We start from the raw sequence: 20,266 nt of genomic DNA on the forward strand, positions 1-20,266 counted from the left end.
TGCAAACAACTGAATACCCCTATCCAAATATTTCCCAATATCATTAACATATGAATTAAACATTTGATATTGTTTCCCGAGAGACTAGATTTTGCGTTTTTTGTTCATTCACATACTCATTTGCTTCATGGGTGCCTTCACACACATTCATCTGCATTCGCCTTGATTTCTTTAGTTTTCCTGACTGTGCATTTCCACACTGTACTGCACAGTTTTATTGTGCAATACTTTAGCAAACTTATGCCAATTTGCATACAGAATCCAATGTTTTATCTGAGTTCCTGCCTATTTTTCCAATCATCTACATACACTCGTCTGTAATCATTCATTTTGACTTTGCAGAAAAAAATTACTTTGACCTGTTTTACTGGTTGTCTTTTTTAGTTATCTCCTCTGCGCTTTCTTTACTATATTTAAATAAGTTGTACTTTATAACTGGCCAAGTGATTAACACTTCCACTCTCTAACCAATATGTTACAGGATCAACTCTCGCCTTGGGCATCGATATTTGTGAGTCTTTAAATGGTAAATGAATTTCAATGGCTGGTGTTGAGACCACCATTCTGCTTATTAAAGATCTGAATGTCTTAAAAAAAGTTCAACATTAAGTCTCTAGAGTGGGATGCCACATTATTGAACTTACTACCTATGGTACTAACAAATGATACGTTTATGACCTTCTCCTCATAAATTCATTACTTCCATTCACATATAAGGAAAAGAAGAATTATCTCACTGATAAATGAAACCGCAAAATAAATAAAAAAAAAAAAAATCCATTTTTGACCATTCTAAAATTAGCTTTTATAATATATGCCAGGACGGTTGAGTGGTTAGTGTATCTGCTTTCCAGCCAATTGGCTGCATGTTCAAATCCTGCGGTGGGCCAGGATGTTTGTAAATGTTTTTAGGTTGGAAATGAATTTCATACCATGCATTTTTGAAAATTATGGAGACAACTAGCATGTTTGAATAAAAACTTTAGTTTAATATAACTAAAATCTACATTTGACGTTTCGACCTTTATGTCAAGGTCATCTTCTGGAGCATACAACTATACACAGAAAACAAGCTACACTACAATCAAACTGGTTTGTTAAAGATACTGACCCACCACTACAACAATTGTTGGCCTGACCTCTGGTGAAAAAAAAAAAAAAAAATATGTACATCAATGCTAGAGTCCTATTATTAGTGTTATCTGTTGGTTGTAGAAATACATTGGGCGCAACAACAAGTATCTATCTATATACATATATTAACATCATGATTATATTTGTACATTCCAGCCAGTTGGTATGGAATGGTTTCTAATACTAGCTAAAGATTGGCTAGAGTCCTGACTCATGCTGGATCTTATATATTAGGTAGGCTGAATGTGTGCTATCCAGATCCTTGGAATTTTCATGTCATCTTTGTCGTTGATATTTGGATGGTTTATCAGGATTTCGCAGGCTTCCTTAAATTTCCTTTCATACCAGTGTGTGGTGTAAAGAGCGGGTGCTTTTCCAGTTGATTTGGTGTAAGGTGTTGAGTGCGTGGTCTGAGAAGCCTGCTTCACCATAATGTTTATATTTAATGTGTTCTTTCTTGCGTAAAGGAATTGTCCGTCCTGTTTCAGCAATGTACGGTAAGTTACAGGTGCAGCGGATGCAATAGATTCCAGGATGTGCTAATGGGAGGAGAGGATCCTTAGAGGAGTTGAATATGGTTTTAAGTTTAGTGGGTAGCCATTATTTATGAATGTGTCACTGATGATTTTTAGTTCTTGTTTCAGGGCTTGCTGGTTAGAGCAAATTGTTGTAGCTCTGTTTTTAAGGGTTGATGACTCCATATTTTTGTGATGGGTGGTGGTATGAATTAGCATGCATGTATTGGCCAATGTGTGTCAGTTTTCGGTAGACCATGAAGGATAGACTGCCTGAAGGAAGACGTGTGACTAGTGTGTCTAGGAACAGGAGCGAATTTTGATTTTCAATTTCGATGGTAAATTGTATGCGTTCGTGTTGTTTGTTCAGGTGGCTAAGGAATGTGTTTAGTGTTTGTCGCCCATGCGGCCAGATCGCGAACACGTCGTCAACGTATCGGCCAATACATACATGCTAATTCATACCACCACCCATCACAAAAATATAGTCATTAACACCCTTAAAAAAACAGAGCTACCACAATTTGCTCTAACCAGCAAGCCCTGAAACAAGAACTAAAAATCATCAGCGACACATTCATAAAATAATGGCTATAACAAAAATACTATTAATAAAATACTCCATAAAACAACAACAAAAACGAATCTAGATTACAGTAAAACCATAGCCTTTCCATACATTAAAGGTTTATCAGAAAAAATCAACAGAATCCTACAACATTATAATCTCAATGCCACTTTTAAACCACCCACTAAACTTAAAACCATATTCAACTCCTCTAAGGATCCTCTCCTCCCATTAGCACATCCTGGAGTCTGTTGCATCCGCTGCACCTGTAACTTACTGTACATTGGTGAAACAGGACGGACAATCCCTATACGCAAGAAAGAACACATTAAACACATTAAATATAACCATTATGGTGAAGCAGGCCTCTCAGACCACGCACTCAACACCTTACATCAAATCAACTGGAAAAGCACCCGCTCTTTACACCACACAAAAACCTGGTATGAAAGGAAATTTAAGGAAGCCTGTGAAATCCTGATAAAACCACCCAAATATCAATGACAAAGATGACATGAAAATTCCAAGGATCTGGATGGCACACATTCAGCCTACCTAATATATAATATCCAGCATAAGTCAGGACTCTAGCCAATCTTCAGCTAGTATTAGAAACCATTCCATACCAACTGGCTGGAATGTACAAATATAATCATGATGTTAATATATGTATATAGATAGATACTTGTTGTTGCGCCCAATGTATTTCTACAACCAACAGATAACACTAATAATAGGACTCTAGCATTGATGTACATATTTTTTTTTTTTTTTTATTAACCAGAGGTCAGGCCAACAATTGTTGTAGTGGTTGGTCAGTATCTTTAACAAACCAGTTTGATTGTAGTGTATCTTGTTTTCTGTGAATAGTTGTATGCTCCAGAAGATGACCTTGACATAAAGGTCGAAATGTCGAATGTAGATTTTAGTCATATTAAACTAAAGTTTTTGTTCAAACACAGTAGTTGGCTCCATAATTTTCAAAAATGCATTCGGATCACCGTGTAAGCTTAAAAGAAAGAATTTCATACCATCTTATTTATTGGATATCTTAAGTGGCTTGGAAATATTTGTATTTGGTCTCTAGCACAAGGTTTCTAGATTAGGTAAAAAATAAGTTAAAAATCCCTTTAGCTGACTCATAGTATTAATGTATTATGAAGTTTACAACTTTTTGTCGGTGGAAGTCACAGAAGAACTTTTCAAAGAAACAAGTTATAATAAGTTAATAATCAAGATATGTACATAAAAAATATTGAGTTATTTCAATGGAAATGATAACTAATTAACTGTCTATTTTAATGACAAATCAGAAAACTTTTCATCTCTGTTTCTCTATCATAAACACTTCCTCTGAATAGTAAAATAAATAACATTCTTACCTATAAAGAATGATCAGAAGAAAGTATGTTAGAACATGAAGTTGCATTAGAACAGCAATAAACCACGTATGAACAAAGCACTAGAGGAAATAAAAAAAATCTTTGTTTACAATTTAACTTACAAGTCTGAAATAAAACTATTTTCAACTACTATTCTACAATTATATTTTTTCTATTTTATATATATATATATATATATATATATGTAGAAAGTATTTTACCTTGGGTATAATAAATGTTAAAGATACCAAGCTATTTTAAACCTGGTTTACTTGGGAAATGGAGTAAAACCAGGTTTAAAATAGCTTGGGATATATATATATATATATATATATATATATAATTTTTTTTCCCCCAATTTAAACAGCTGTTTTGAAGTTGAAAATTATTCACCAATGCAGAGTGATGATTATCACTAACATAAAAATAATTTACAGTTCTATGTATTATAGTATCTTAATTATGATACTACAACTGACTCTCACTATAACAAACTCACAGAGACAAAGTGAATAGTTTGTTATGACAAATTTTTTTTTGGTATAGAATTAATGTCAGATTTGGCCAGGACATTTTAGTAGTTTAGTAGTTTTTAATGTAATGGTGTTTGCTACAGTGGGAGTTGAGTGAAGTTCAAAGTATCTAAAGTATGTGTTAGGTTTATGAACTTATTAAATTATAAATATATTAAATTCCAAAGTCAAATATACTGAATATGATTTTGATATGGGATGGGATAAAGGATACAGTCCATACATCAAAAGTGACTTCATCACTATGAAACTTAAAGGAGAAAATTAGGTTAAAATAAAAATAAAATATTAAAATTAAAATTATTATTAAAAGAGGAGATATTAGTGTTGTTGCTCTGGAAATGCTGGATGAATGCTGAGCTACACATGGAGCTTACATTGAATTTGTTTTCCCCCTATATAAGAAATTTTACATTCAAAACTATCATTTAAAATAATTTTTACTGATGCATCTTAAATTTTTTCAATATTTCATATAAAATACTAGCATTCCTTTGTAAAAACAATGTATTATACAAATAACACAACACTTCTCTATCAAATGATTTTACAAATTAACAGTAAATAATGAATTTCTTTCCTTGATAAAATACTGTGTACTAAATGTATTTTTCATTTTGAATTTTAAAAATCACTTCAGAATTTTACTAGCACCCAGTTTTTGAATAATATGCAATTTCTTTGCAATATTTTAAGTTCACCACTATATGGTAATGTTTCATTGATTAATGTAATGTTTATGGAAAATGGAGCTGACTCACTAAAGCAAATATCACTGTGCGTGGGGCATTAGTCCTGACTGATGTCCAGAAACAATATCATTCTAAAGAAAATTCACTATAGCAAATTAACTGCTACAACAAACTATTCCTGTGGTTTGCTATAGTAAGATTCAAGCAAATGGAGCTGACATTTCTGCCTGTCTTAACAAGTTATCTGCTCAATGACATGTTGGAATTAATAATTTAAGATGAGAATTATTACCCTACCTTGGTTTCAGTAAACTGTAGTGCCAAGACTTAATGAATTGGTGTGATCTAAAAATGACAGTTCCATGGTATTTTTTGGTGATGTATTTATTATACATTATTTTTGTTTTGCCTTTGTTTATATTTAATCCTTTCTTTTTACTTTCTGCATACAATTCATTGATCATTTATTGGCTGAGGTTCTTCTGCAAAGTTTCCTAAAAGAACAATGTCATCAGCATATACCAGCTGGCTGACCGAGTGGTTAGCAGAGGTCAAGAGGCTTTGGGTTCGAATCCTGCCATGAGCATGGATGTTTGCGATTGTCTGTGGAAATACTAGTGGTGGTGGTCAGCGGTAGATGATGTTGGTGTAGTTGTGGTCAATTGGTGAATTGTGAGTGGTGAAAGCAGAGTTGTACAGTGAATACTCTCCCTTGATGAGTCTTTGGACTCCCTGGAGGTGACAAATAATAATAATAATAACATTTGCTATAACTTCTATATTTTTTCAATCTAGATTTTTAAAAATTTCTTCTAGGGTTTCTGTAAATAATTTAGGTAAAATGGCATCTTCTTGTCTAACTCCCTTTTTTTTATATAGGAAATTTCATATTTGTTCCTGATTTTATAGATGCAGCTGGATTTTTATATACAGTAATCCCTCGATTAGTGCGCCCCCGATTAGTGCGTCATTTTTTTTCGATAACCAAATTCAATTAGTGCACCTATATACATCTTAAAAATAAATATTACAGACTAAAAATTTTCTATCTCATTTTTATGGCTAACTATTTTAAAAAATCACTCACCAGAATGAAATAATTTAGTTACTGATTTAAAACATTTTATAAAGTATTTTTAATGGCATACTACACTACTTCCATGTACGCTATGTTTCAAATTTTTACCGCCAAAATTTATGTTGTCTGCTATAGTACGCCTACAGAGTCGAGACCCTTCGACACTTCTGTGCATATCACAAAAAGGAGAATCCATTCGAATAATAGGATAATCAATCCTTCTTCAGGGATGAGTTGTTTATTATTACATGCCGGAAAATTAACTTCTCTTTTATGATCATTGTAGTTTTTAAAGTGATAACTATTTTGCATGTTGGGAAATTTTATCTATAAAGCACGTGATTTCGTGTGTTGGCAACCAATTCTTACGTCCTTCATTTCTTTCTCCCCTTCAATGATAACGTCCAAGAGTTAATTAAATCTCATTCTGAAGAACTGAGTGATTCCGACCTGCTAAATTTAGATGCACAGCGGGAAGATCCCAAAGAATATGAAGAAAATTTAACCACTGATAGTCAGCCAAAAGAGATTTCACAGAAACAATTTGAAAATATTTTCATACAATCAAAGTTTTTAAGCAGCAATGCTTAGAGGCTGATCCTGATGAAGAGAGAAGTATGTAAAATTTGCAGAAGAGGCAATAGGGCCATACCGTCAGTTGTATGAAAAAAAGAAACAAAATACCCACCAAAATGCCACTATGTTAGCTCAATTCTTTGTTAAGTAGAATAATAAAATTTATATTCTGAATATGTTTTATTGTCTTTCAGCTTCATGGTTTTCCTTTAACTAGACCCTGAGACACCTTAATTCTTTTATAAAAAAATTAAGGGTCAAAAAAGAAATTTGAGGAACGAATTATACTTTTTCCCATAGGTTATTGTATTCGATTAGTACGCCTGTTTTAAAGAACGCATTAGGCGCACTAATTGAGTGATTGCTGTACATGACTAACAGTGATGTCACGTGCCCATTTAGGTTGGGTGTGCTGTGGCTTATGCAACCCACGGTACAAAATTCACTTTAATTCGACCATATGATTGCATTTTATTGATATATGAAAGTTTTAGAAGTGCATAGCACATCAGCACTCATCTTAATTGGTCCAATGCAATTAATTGTAGGATAACTTTGAATACTTTAATTTATCAATTAATATAATTTTAAATATAGAAAGCATAAAGGTCAAATGAACAATAGTTATGCTTCACACATTGGCAAATACTACCATGAGACACACATAATTCGAATTTTGCTACGATTTTTAAGTCGTCATATAACACACACAGAAATCGGAAAACGTAATCATTTGGGAAATTATTATTTTTCTGAATTGAACAAAAGAAAGGTTGAAATAACTCATTTTACTTATTTATACACAAGAGCAGAGTGAACATACCCAACTTAAATGGGCACATGACACCACTGTTAGTCACATATATAAAAATCCAGCTGCATCTATATAATTGGGAAGAAATGTGAAATTTCCTATAAAAAAAAAAGGGAGTTAGACAGGAAGGTGCCATTTTACCTAAATTATTTACAGCAGAGAAGAGTGGGCTTCATTGTTAGATCTAAGCTCACCAAGTCGATCATCCTTTCTTGTAAAATCATATCTGAAAGAATAGGTGCACTCCTAATTGGAATAGAGAACAATATAACAATAAAATTAATATCCTGCTATGCTCCAACATTCATAGCTGATAATCAAGAAATATAAAAGTTTTACATGAATCTTGAATAGGCATTAAATTACAAATCAAGATACACATTCATTAATGGAGACTTTAATGCAAAATAGGATGTGGAAAACAAAATGAAAAGTTTATGGGTCCAAATGGCCTGGGAGAGAGAGAGAAATGGAAGAGGAGAGAGATTAGCTGAATTCGCTGCAGCTAAACAACTTTTTATTATGAACACTTTTTTCAACAAATGCCCAGGAAGAAGATGGGGTTGGCAATCTCCGATGGAGATATAAAAAATGAAATTGACTACATTGTAACAGGGTACAAAAAACTGGTAAAAAATGTTGGTACAAACATATTTCAACATAGACTCTGACCAGAGACTCCTCAGAGCCATTATAAGAATAGACCACAAAAAAGAAGAACATATCAGGGCAACATCAAACCACAAAAGATAGCCCAAACAAACAGACTATCACAAGTTCAGGAAGTACATAGAAGAGACTGAGTGGACTATTAAGAACTGCTACATAAATGATGATTATACTGAATTTATTAATAAATTCAATGGGTTCAAGAAAAAATCAGAAATTCCTGTGAAACAAAAGAGAGAACGACTCTCACCTCAAGCCATAGAACTACTGAAAAAGAGAAAAGAACTAAAGAAATCCCAAGGAAATTTTCTAGAATACAAAATTATCTGTAAGTTACAAAGGAAAAGAATTCCAGAAGACTACAAAGCTTTCAGGATACAAAAACTAAGAGAAGCAGCACAGGCAAAAACCAGCCTTAAAAAAATAGAGAAAGACAAATTTTAAACAGTCAATTTCTGCTCTACAGGATCAAAATGGAGAAAAACATACTAACAGAAAAAAGAAGAAATTATACAGAATTTCTATAATGAACTTTATACAACTAAATACCAAGTTTCAGAACCTATCATTCCGAAATCAAGCATTATACCAGATGTACTTCCAGAAGAAATAGAACATGCCTTTAAGAAATGAATAAAGGTAAAGCCTCATGACTTGATTATGTTAAGGCTGAAGAAATCCAACAAAGTGGACCAACTCTATTCACAGCCTTGGCTACCAGACTCACATGGTACTTCAAAGAAGAGAACAAGGGAACAAGGAAGACATAAAAAATTATCATCCAATCTGTCTATTCTCTCTCACATATATAAAATCATGAACAGTAATACTGAACAGAATCCAAAACACTCTCAAAGACAACTCCAGTAGAGAGCAGGCAGGATTCAGAAGAGGCTTCTCCACAATAGATCATAACCAGGTCATTTCACAATTAACAGAAAAATGCAGAGAATACCGAATCCCTCTATATTTCCTCTTTATGAATTTAAAAAAATCATTTGACACCATAGAACACAATGCAGTCATCCATACCTTTCTAGAAACAAATGTGGATCCTACTTACATCCACATGATAAAAGAAATGAACAAAAATCAGATGACACAAATAACTATTTGATCAACCTATAAATATAAAGAGAGGATTCCACCAAGGTGATGTGATCTCTCCAAATCTATTTACCAGCACTTTAGAATATATTCTGAGAAAAATAGACCTAAATGGAGGAATAAATATATCTGGTAAAAAACTACAAATTCTTATGTTTGCCAATGATCTAGTACTAATATCTCAACACCCAAAAGACCTAAAAGAAATAGGTGAAAAAAAAAATATACACAAACAGCAGTGAGATAGGCTTAGAAATGAATCTAGAAAAAACAAAATGGATAAAAACATCTACAAAAGTGGCAGTCACCTATATATTGATAACATCCTTATAGAACAGGTTGACTCTTACAATTACTTAGGACAAACAATAAAAATGAATAACGATTTATTTGAAAATTAGTAAAAAAGAAAGAAAAAAAGCAACATGGCTATCATTCAACAGACTAAAAGACACACTTACTGATCCATCTCTGCGAAGGCAAAACTATTTAATAGTGACATTCTTCTATCACTAACATACAGATCAGAAACATGGAACACAACAAAACAAGAAGAAGAGACTCTCAGGATAACTCAGTATGCAACATAATGTAGGATTTGTAACATCAGCAAAATGGAACATGTTAGAAATATGGAACTAAGAGAAAGATCAGATGTAAAAGATGTGGTAACTGCAGTATAGGAAACAAAGATGAGATGGGCAGGCCACGTAGCCAGACTCAGAGATAACAGATGGACATATAGAATACTTAATTGGCAACCAAGAATAAAGAGAAAACCAGGAAGACCTATTAGTGATCAATAGGTAATGGAAGAGAGAGGCTCAAGAATGAGATCATTGGAGGCATCTTTGTGACCTGTACTCATGGAGAAATCCTGAATGAAACACAGGCCCATCAAGGTAATTTATACACAAGTTCAACTATAATCATACAATCTGCATGAGCTTGGCAGAAAACAGGACATTAAGTATATCGTTAATACTGTTTTCCATCATAAATATGGACAAAAAAGATAAATTATTTATAGAAAATTATTTGTCTATATTGGTGTCTTAATCACGTCAGTTCACACTTCACACACACATACACACACGCACCATCAACATAAAAGCAACAATGAAAAAAAAAAAAATGGAACTAGCAGAAGAATTGGATAAGTGCCAGATTGACATAATAGGTGTTATGAAAACAAAGACAAAAACAGGTGAGACCTTTCTAAGCAGCAAATACAAGATGTTATATTCAGGAAATAACAATCAGGGAAAAGAAGGAGTAGCTATAATATTAAATACTAAATATATGAAGATAATCTTCTTTAAATGGCAGGAAATATCAAGTAGAGTGATGTGAGCTAATATCAGAATGGGAAACAGACAATGAGACTTATTTGTGCTTATGGTCCCACAGAATGTTTTACAAAGGAAGAAGGAAATATAAAGGGGAAAATAAATGGAAGAAGAGGACAGGGAAGATGAAGAAAATCTTGGCTGGCATGAGCTCTGAGGGACTGTTTAGAGTGGCTGAGAATCGCTCAAAATTTGCCAAGGTGGTCGCCGATCTCCGATAGGAGATAGCACTCAAAGAAGAAGATCTGGAAAAGGCATATGACATGGTGCCAAGAGGAAAGCAGTTCAAAACACTCTACTCATATAGTGTAAATGAGACACTATATCAAGCAAGCAATACACAGTATCCATTTGAGTTATTAATAAGCAGTTAGAATTGAAGGAGGCACAGGAATATATTTTGATGTTAAGTCAGGTGTGAAACAAGTGTGTACATTATCTCCATTATTATTCATCATCTATATCAGCGTTTCTCAACCTTTCTAAGCCCAAGGACCAGTAAAATGGCTAAAACGATTCTGCAGACCACTAAGTTACATAGGCGTAGCTGGGGGGGGGGGGAATCTGCCCCTGGTAGCACCTTTTTTGGCGTTTATGAAATCTTGCCTTACTGTCTATAAAACGGCAACTGAGTGATGAAATAGACTTCGACAATGTGATCGACGATTTTGCGAACAGAAAAGCAAGAAAAATAACATTTTAGAATGGAATGAAAGTTTTATTTCAAAAATAAACATAGTGTTTTTAATTTATTTCCCTATATGTCGTTTTGACTTTTTGTAATTTTTTTAAAAAACCTATGTAAGAATTACCAACATTTCGGAAAAACTGTGCCATTTATAACATAACATAATAAATCTAAAAGCATGTTTTGAAAGATATGGCAACATAATTAATTAAATTGGAAGTAAACGATTAAAAGTGTATCATCATTGAACAAAGTTTTAATTTTTATTAAACAAATAAATAAGATGATATAATTATGTTACTACTTACTTTTAATGAGATGATTGAGCTTTTCGGCCCTTACGGCTGGATATCTAGCTCAATATTGGTCAACTTCAGTCGGAGATCGGCACACACATTAAGACGATTTCTGTATTTTGTTTTTATTTGAAGGAGCGATGAAAATCCTTTCTCACAAAGATAGATTGTAGAAAACTTCAGGGCGATTTTCAATGCTTCTTCAGATAATTCCAGAAATTCACTTCTCACTGAAGACGAGATCCAAAATCGAGCAAAACGAATCACGGAATTGCATTTTAAGCCCACTGTCACTTGAAAGCTCAATTAACTGTCCTTATTCAATAACGAAAGGTCATTCTCATGACTGCAGGCCTGAAATGGATCGCGAACCCACAGAAATTTCTTATAAAAGTTATTCAGAAAATATGTTTCAAAATTCCGTTTTAGATTTTTGAGGTGGTCACAAACCCTTTCCACAAACTCAGAATGAACAGAAATATTATTTTCCACTAAAAAGGTTTCCAATGTTGGAAAAGGTGCAAATTGTCTGTCTTTTACATAATTAATCCATAAAACCAGTTTTTTCTCGAATGCCTTTATTTTGTCGTAGGCATTCAAGAACAGTTAAAAAATTTCCCTGAAGGGAGAGATTTAGTTTATTTAATTTTGAAAAAATGTCTGAAAGATAAGATAGTGTTGACAACCATGCTTCGTCAACAAGGGGTGATGCAAAATCAGAATTACGTTCATTTACAAATAATAAAACTCCATGCCTTAATTGAAATAACCTTGTTATTTCAATTAAGGCACGGAGTTTTACTCCTGGAAAGCCAGCAAATTTCAGAATGAAGCAAAAGTTGTGTATATTCACTGTCCATTTCATCGTAGAGTACTGAAATTAACCTGTTATTAAATGGTCAAGCTTTAATAAAATTAAGCAGCGTTGTATAACACAGTTTTAAATTCTGGTGGCATTCCTTTGGAGGATAACGCTTCCCTGTGTATGAAACAATGCACCCAATTCATATCCGGAGCTACTTCTCTGACCTTAGAAACAACCCCACTATGCCTTCCTGTAAGAGCGCAAGCTCCGTCTGAACAGAAGCATATACATTTTTCGTACTGAATCCCTTTGGGTATTATGTAATTATTGAGAGTGTGAAACATTTTTTCTCCAGTTGTTCGGGATGACAAAGTTCTACAAAACAGAATATCATCATGAATATTGTTATCGTGCACATATCTTACGTAGTATTAACTGCGCATCATTTGTAACATCAGTAGTCTCATCTATTTGTAACACATAATAAGGGCTCTTCTTAACTCTTTCGATTAACTGAGATTCTATGTCACCTGCCATATCATTAATTCTGCGATCAACAGTGTCATTTGAAAGAGGAATCAAATCAACATCTTTTAGTAACGTGTTGCGTAACATAGTTTTTACCACATCTTTTATAGCTGGAAGTAGTAAAATTTCCCTGATAGAATGAGGTTTCCCTGTTTTCGCTATGCGCAAACTGAAGAGATAGGATGCTTCCAGTGTTTTGCTATTATGGAACCCATGGCTGAAATTATATCTTTCCCATGATTTAATGTCCCTAAGCGTAGCTGAAAAAATTCAATTGGCTTATTTTTCACATCACAATGTTTAGTTTCTAAATGTCGGAGTTTTGCAGGTTTCATGCACTCGTTCGACAACACTTCATAACACACAACACATCTCCACAACAAGTAAACCAGAATTCCAAATATGAAGTGTTATATTTCCTACTGTATTTTTTCTTTGAACTGCTTGTTTCTTCTACTTTAATAGTATGAGAATTACTCGCCGTTACAACACTTGTATCACAACTAGGGTTTCACCTGTTTCATTTGCTCTTCTTTTCAAAGTCCTAGTTCTAAGCCACTTTTCCATTATTAAAAAAAACGTTTCTGAAAAACATATAAATATATAAATACCGGGGTTAACTCACGACACACTTTGTTCAAGTATCACTTAGCACTTCTGAAGATATATTGAGCAATGGTTGAAGGAAACCTTCAATAATAAAAATCAATACATAACAAGCAATTGGTTAAAATGTGGATATCTGACAAATCTGACAAAACAGCAAAGGAAGGCAGAAGCAATAAAACTATATTATTTTTCACTTTACTCGTCTTTTATTATTCGTCATTCTGCAGCTACAAATTTAGCAGCAGAATGACGAATAATAAAAGAGGGGTGAAGTGAAAAACAATATAGTTTTATTGCTTCTGCCTTTGAACATTCTGATGCTTTTTGTTAGTTTTTTAAGAGCCATTTGATTTCAATAATTTTTACTTACTTATTCAATTTTAATTTGTTTTATTTGGATAATTAAAAAAAATATTTATTTAATTAATTTAAGTCTGCCTGCAGACCACCTGTGGTCTGTAGATCACAGGTTGAGAAACACTATCTATATGGATCACATTATGAAAGAAAGCTGTATCAAACCTGATATCAAGATTGGAGATGTTGGTCTCAACTCTTTATTTTATGCAGAGACCGCAGATATGAGAGTCCTGAGAAAGATTAGGGGCATGAAATGGCAGAGCTAATCTCAGGTGGTATGGTCACTTAAGCAGAATGGGAGAGGAAAGATTAGCAAAACAAGTATTCTCTTCCAGGTTGGCAGGAAAAAGACACAGAGGAAGACCAAGATATAGGTGGGTTGATACAGTAAAAAGTGCCTTAGAAGACAGAATATAAGACCTGATAATATTGGAGACTTGACAGGTAACAGACTAATTTGGAGTAAAATTGTAGATAGGAAGTTAACTGGATTTATTAAAGAGTATAACATATCCAGGACTAGTCTATATCTCTATTAATGAATCCCTGGATGCTGACAATATCAAGTTCTTTCTTAATATCCTCATTTTTAATATGATATTGCCATTGATGCCATCTGTTCATGCCCATAATCTTTCTCAGGACTCTCATATCTGCAGTCTCTAGTCTTTGGTCAAGTGTTTTACTTCTAACCCAGCTCTCAGAATATAAGACCTGATAATATTGGAGCCTTGACAGGTAACAGACTAATTTGGAGTAAAATTGTAGATAGGAAGTTAACTGGATTTATTAAAGAGTATAACATATCCAGGACTAGTCTATATCTCTGTTAATGAATCCCTGGATGCTGACAATATCAAGTTCTTTCTTAATATCCTCATTTTTAATATGATATTGCCATTGATGCCATCTGTTCATGCCCATAATCTTTCTCAGGACTCTCATATCTGCAGTCTCTAGTCTTTGGTCAAGTGTTTTACTTCTAACCCAGCTTTCAGATCCATTAGTTAAAATTAGTTTGAACACTGTCTTGTATACAGCTAATTTAGTGTTCTGACTAATTTCTTTCTTATTCCATATAAATTTATTTAGTTGACTTCCTACCATACCAGCTTTGTTGATTTTGTTGTCTATTTCCATATTTAATTTACCATCTTCACTAAAAATTGTGCCTAAGTAGCTGAAATGTTTTACTTATTCTATAAGTTCTCCATTCACAATGAAGTCGATATTTTCAATGTTTCTGCCTATTTTCATTGTCTTTGTCTTTTTAATGCTGATCATCATATCATAGCTATTACAACAGTTACTCAATTTAGTCAGGGAATCATGCAGACTTCTAGCAGATTTATTTAGAAGTATAACATCATCCGCATAAAACAAAGAGCTAAGATTAACATCTCCAATTTGGATATCAAGTTTAATACCATTTTCATTCATAATGTGATCCATATGGATAATGAATAACAGAGGGGATAATGTACATTCTTGTCTGACACCAGATTTAACATCAAGCCATCTTACTGTACTTCCTTCAATAACTGCTGACTTACAATTCAAATAAAGACTAAATATTGTTTAATATAATGCACCATTGACACCATATAACTGATTCTGTTATATGGTGATATGGTGTCTAATATCTTCTCTCTTGGCACCTTGTCATATGCCTTTTCCAGATCTACAAAACTTATATACAGCTCTTTGTTATATTCTCATGATTTCTCAACTATTTTGTTGTAAATTGAAAACCTGATCCTGATATGACCTGAATCCAGCTTGTTCTTCACCAAACTTTTCTTCCACAATTCTTCTCAACCATTTCTCACGTATACTTCCATATACCTTACCAGGAACACTCAGTAGGGAAATACCTCTGTAATTCTCACATTCAGTTTTATTTCCCTTTTTATATATGGGTACTATGAGAGCTCTACTCCAATCATCGGAAATCCCTCTGTCCAGGCTTTCTCAACTATGCACTGCGGCCACTGTAAGACTTTTATACCACCATACTTCAGCATTTCTGGTCGAATATCAGCCTTTCCACATTTCAAGTCTTTGATGACTTTTTTTCTACTTCAAGTATGGATATGTATTCCTGACTGCATGCCTGGTCAGTGTTTTTTACCACTGTGCTGTCATCACTGCTTGTTTTATTTAGCAGTTTTTCAAAGTAATTACTCCATATCTCAAGGATTTCTTTTCCTCCTATTTTATGTCATATTTATCATCTCTAACTCCTTTTATGGCACTCTTTTTTCCATACCTAAGCTTCTTCCACAACCTCCAGAATATTTCGCCACCTTCTTGATATTTATTTTTTATGTTCCTGCCAAAGTTCTCTCATGACTTTTGTTTAGTTAGTTTTACACAGTGTTTAGCTTTCTTACATTTGTCTCTGTATTCTCTAAGAGCACAAACTGACTTATTTATCAGGAACTTTTGATATGCTTTCCTCTTTTCCTTCACTGCCTCTTTCACTTCCTGTGTTCAACATAGAGTTCAGATTTTTCTATCCTTGTAGACAACCTCATCACATGCTTCTCTGGCTGAATCAATCAATATTTTCTTCAGGATTTGCCACTGAATCTCCAAGGTTTGGTTCCTGTTCTCAAACTCTTTCATTTTTTTCTTCAATAATGTTTGTGTATTTTAGTCTACAGTTCACATCTGAGAGTTACTCAACTTTTATTCGCTTTAAAACTTTCTTACTTGTTATTCTTTTCAATATGAAATGCAATTTCATCCTACTCAAGACTAAATAGTGATCACTTCTAATTTCAAATCCTCTGTACACTCTGGTGTCGTGCACCAGGTAGAAAACATCATTATTGACAATAACATAGTGAATGAGACTTTTCTTATTTCTTGCCTCTTCTCTCCATGTGAATTTGTGCACATTTTTATGTTGGAACACTGTGTTAGTAATAATCAATGCATGTCCTGAGCAGAAATCCAACAGGTATTTGCCATTATTATTAGCTTTGCTCTTTTCTCAAAATATTTTTGTATGTCTGACAATTATTTCCTACACTGCTGATCCTCAACAAGGTCCAACTTTTCCTTTTTTATTGTGTCAGTTGCTTTCTCTAAAGGCTCAAAAACATTCCTCCACTTCTACCTTAGTGAAAACTTCTGTGGGACCGTAAGCACAAATAAGTCTCATTGTCTAGTTCCCCATTCTGATATTTGCCTACATCACTCTACTTCAGACTGTCTGCCATTCAAGGAGATTATCCTCATATTCAGTGTTGAATGCTATGGCTACTCCTCCTTTTCCTTGATTGTCATTGCCTGAATATAGCATGTATTTATTGCTCAGAAAGTGCTCACCAGTTTTTGTCTTTTTTGTTTCAATCACCCCTATTATGTCAATCTGGTACTTATCCAGATCTTCAGCTAGCTCCATTTCTTTGCCATTTAGTCTTCTTATATTGATAGTACCAATCTTGAACTCTGGTGATGTTGAGTTGGGGTGTGTTTTAGGATTTGTCACAGTAGCTTGCTTTTCACTGTTCACCCTGGTTCCCTGGTGAAAACAATGAGGGCTTTGTTTAACCAGGCGACGCCCCCACGAGCAGGAAATTCTGTCATGTTGTACCATCATTTTATATTTTGGTTTAAGCCAAGAATACAATTTGGTCGGCTAAATCCCAAATTGTCAGCCCATCCTCGTTCATTCAGTATCCAGGTAGATACCAAACAGGGTGCACCACAAGAAGGTGAGGATTGGACATATTAATAAATTTATAAATTTAATAATAAATATAATAAATAAAATAGCTGTAATAAATTTAGTGTGAAAATCAGCATTAAAAAGACAAAGACAATGAAAATAAGCAGAAACATTGAAAACCAACTGCATCCTAAATGGAGAACACATAGAACAAGTAAAACATTTCATCTACTTAGGCACACTTTTTAGTGAAGACGGCAAATTAAATTTGGAAATAGACAGCAGAATTAGCAAAGCTGATATGGTAGGAAGTCAACTGAATAAATTTATATGAGAGAAAGAGATTAGTAAAAACACTACTAGCTGTATACAAAACAGTGTTCAAACCAATTTTAACTTATGTATCTGAGAGATGGGTTAGAAATAAAACTGTTGATCAAAGACTGGAGACCACAGATATGAGAGTCCTGAGAAAGATTAGGGGAGCAAACAGAGCATCAATGGCGGTATCATATTAAAAATGAGGATATTAGGAATGAACTTGAAACTGTTAGCATTCAGGAATGCATTAGCTGTGCTAACACATTTCTGAATGCTAACAATAAGCATACATAAGTGGCCACACTTATGAATGCTTATTGCCACTTAAACAGAATGGGAGAAGAAAGATTAGCAAAACAAGTGTTCTGTGCCAGGATGGCAGGAAAAATACCCAGAGGAAAACCAACATGTAGGTTGATTGGTACAGCAAAAAGTGCCTTAGAAGATAGAAACATAAGATCTGATAATATTGTAATGTTGACAGATAACAGGTTAATCTGGAGGAAATTTTGAGAGGAAATTAGTAATGCTATAACTTTTCATGTAGTACTATTATAAGATCCTGTACCCCCACCCCCAATGGTATATGTCAAGAGGTGTTAATTAAGGACACAGATGATGGAGAATGGTGTTTTCATAGATTGATTACAAGGATATAGGGGCTACATAAGAAGGGAGATATAAAGAATTGCAAGAACTATAGAACTATTAGTTTAATCTCTCATGCAAGCAAGATTTTATTAAAGATCATTCTAAATAGCATTAATGCAAAAGTTGAGGGAGAGATGCCGGAGAAACAAGCAGGTTTTGGGAAAGGTAAGGGTACCAGAGATCAGATCCTTTGCCTTAAACAAATCATAAAAAAGTATACAGAATTTAGACCCTCTATGGTAATGTGTTTCATAGATTACTCTACAGCTTTTGACTCTGTTCAGTATGTGCAACTGTGGAAGTAATAAAAAGAATGGGTTTTCCTCAACACATTATCAAATTGATAGCTAACTTGTACAGTCAACAAGACGCCACGGTAAGAACAGGTGTTGGATTAACTGATTGGCTTCAGGTTGGAAAGGGTGTTAGGCAAGGATGCCTACTTTCTCCTCACCTGTTTAGTATCTATGCTGAGGACATAGATACTAAATCCAATGCTATATGAATGCAAATTCATATAGCATTGGATGAGCTAAAGATAGGAATTAGGATAGGTGGTAGCTTGTTTAGTAATCTGAGGTATACACTGATGATATGGTACTCCTTTGTAATGACAAGGAAGAACTAGAACAAATTCTTGCCAAAGTTAATGAGATCACTAAGAACAGAGGACTTCAGCTTAATCCTAGCAGGACAACGGTTATGGTTCTCAAAAGAAATACAGACAGGAAAGCTCCTGAGAAACAAGTGTACCTTAACAGGGAAAGAACTGAGGAAGTCAGCAAGTTTGCATACCTGGGATCCATTATTGATGTGAAGAATTGCTGTTCTGAAAACACCAGAAGATTAGGAATGGCTAAAACAACAGTCAGAGACTTGTGTTTAAAATCTGGAAGGATGGAGCTATCTCCACAAGAACATAGTTGAGAACTTTGGATGCAGCTGTTTTTCCAATAGTGACCTATGGTTGTGAGGCTTGGAACCTAAAGAAGTCTGATAGGAAAAGGACAGTTGCTTTTGAGATGTGGTGTCAGAAGGTTGTTGAAGATATCATATACTGAAAGGTGGATACATGGATGAGTGTTAGAAAGGATTGGCTAGAACCTTAAGGCTTCTTAAGGATATTGACAGAAGAAAGTTGAAATACTTTGGACACACTGAAAGAATGGAAGGAGGACTTCTCAAAACAGTAATAGAAAGTAATGTTCCTGGAAAAAGAGGAAGAGGTACACCTTCAATGAAATAGACAGATGGTATGTCTGGAGATTGATCTTCAGATAGTTGAAGCCTCCAGAAAAGCATACAACAGGACCACATGGTGAGGACTGGTGTGGCACATCACTGAGCATCTGAGTGACCATACAGAATCTGTATGTAAATGTATGTAAAATACATGGATGGATGTAAAAAGTTAGAAGATGTGAAACACTAAGGAAAGGTATGAAAAGAATTTCTACATGGAAGGATAGCAGCATCTTAAGAAGAAGGATGATAAGTAATATGCCATAGGACTCTACTTGGATCACTGCTGTTTAACCTGTATGTTAATGATATTTTGAATGGTCTGTAAAGAGATATCAAACAACTAGTTAGTTCGAGCTGGACAGGTTGCTTTGATTTAAGGGGATATGGAAGTATAAAGACATGATGTATAATGATATAAAGAGCATGTTTTAAGAAAATTATGAACTGATAGAGTGTTGTGAAATTATGTTAAGTGCACAGTCTACGAGTGAATTTAAGATGTGGTATGACTGGCAATTTTGCAGCTAAAAAGCTGAAAGCCTGATGAAGTGTTCGACTTCAGTATAATGTCTGACTTTTCTTCCATAAAAAATTTCAGGCAGCCATCTATAAGAAAGGTTAATGCCCTCTTTTCTGGAATGCTGAAGGAATTATAATACTTGATACA

The 20,266-nt window shown here is 34.1% G+C and overlaps 1 protein-coding gene across 3 annotated transcripts in view; it reads right to left on the bottom strand.

The window, feature by feature from the left end:
* Nucleotides 1–20,266, bottom strand: part of LOC150098036 (nose resistant to fluoxetine protein 6-like) — a 202,238-nt gene that overhangs the window by 56,569 nt on the left and 125,403 nt on the right. For all 3 annotated transcript variants that reach the window (XR_016549590.1, XM_090406345.1, XM_090406346.1), the window contains exon 10: nucleotides 3,600–3,679. Coding sequence is in view for 2 of the 3 variants with exons in the window: in XM_090406345.1 (XP_090262471.1) it covers nucleotides 3,600–3,679 (80 nt within the window). In the remaining variant the exon portion in view is untranslated. The remainder of the gene's footprint in view (nucleotides 1–3,599; nucleotides 3,680–20,266) is intronic.

The sequence above is a fragment of the Typopeltis vanoorti genome, chromosome 16 (genome assembly GCF_054136105.1).
Source record: "Typopeltis vanoorti isolate ZY-2024b chromosome 16, IOZ_Tvanoo_1.0, whole genome shotgun sequence".
Classification (NCBI taxonomy): domain Eukaryota; kingdom Metazoa; phylum Arthropoda; class Arachnida; order Uropygi; family Thelyphonidae; genus Typopeltis; species Typopeltis vanoorti.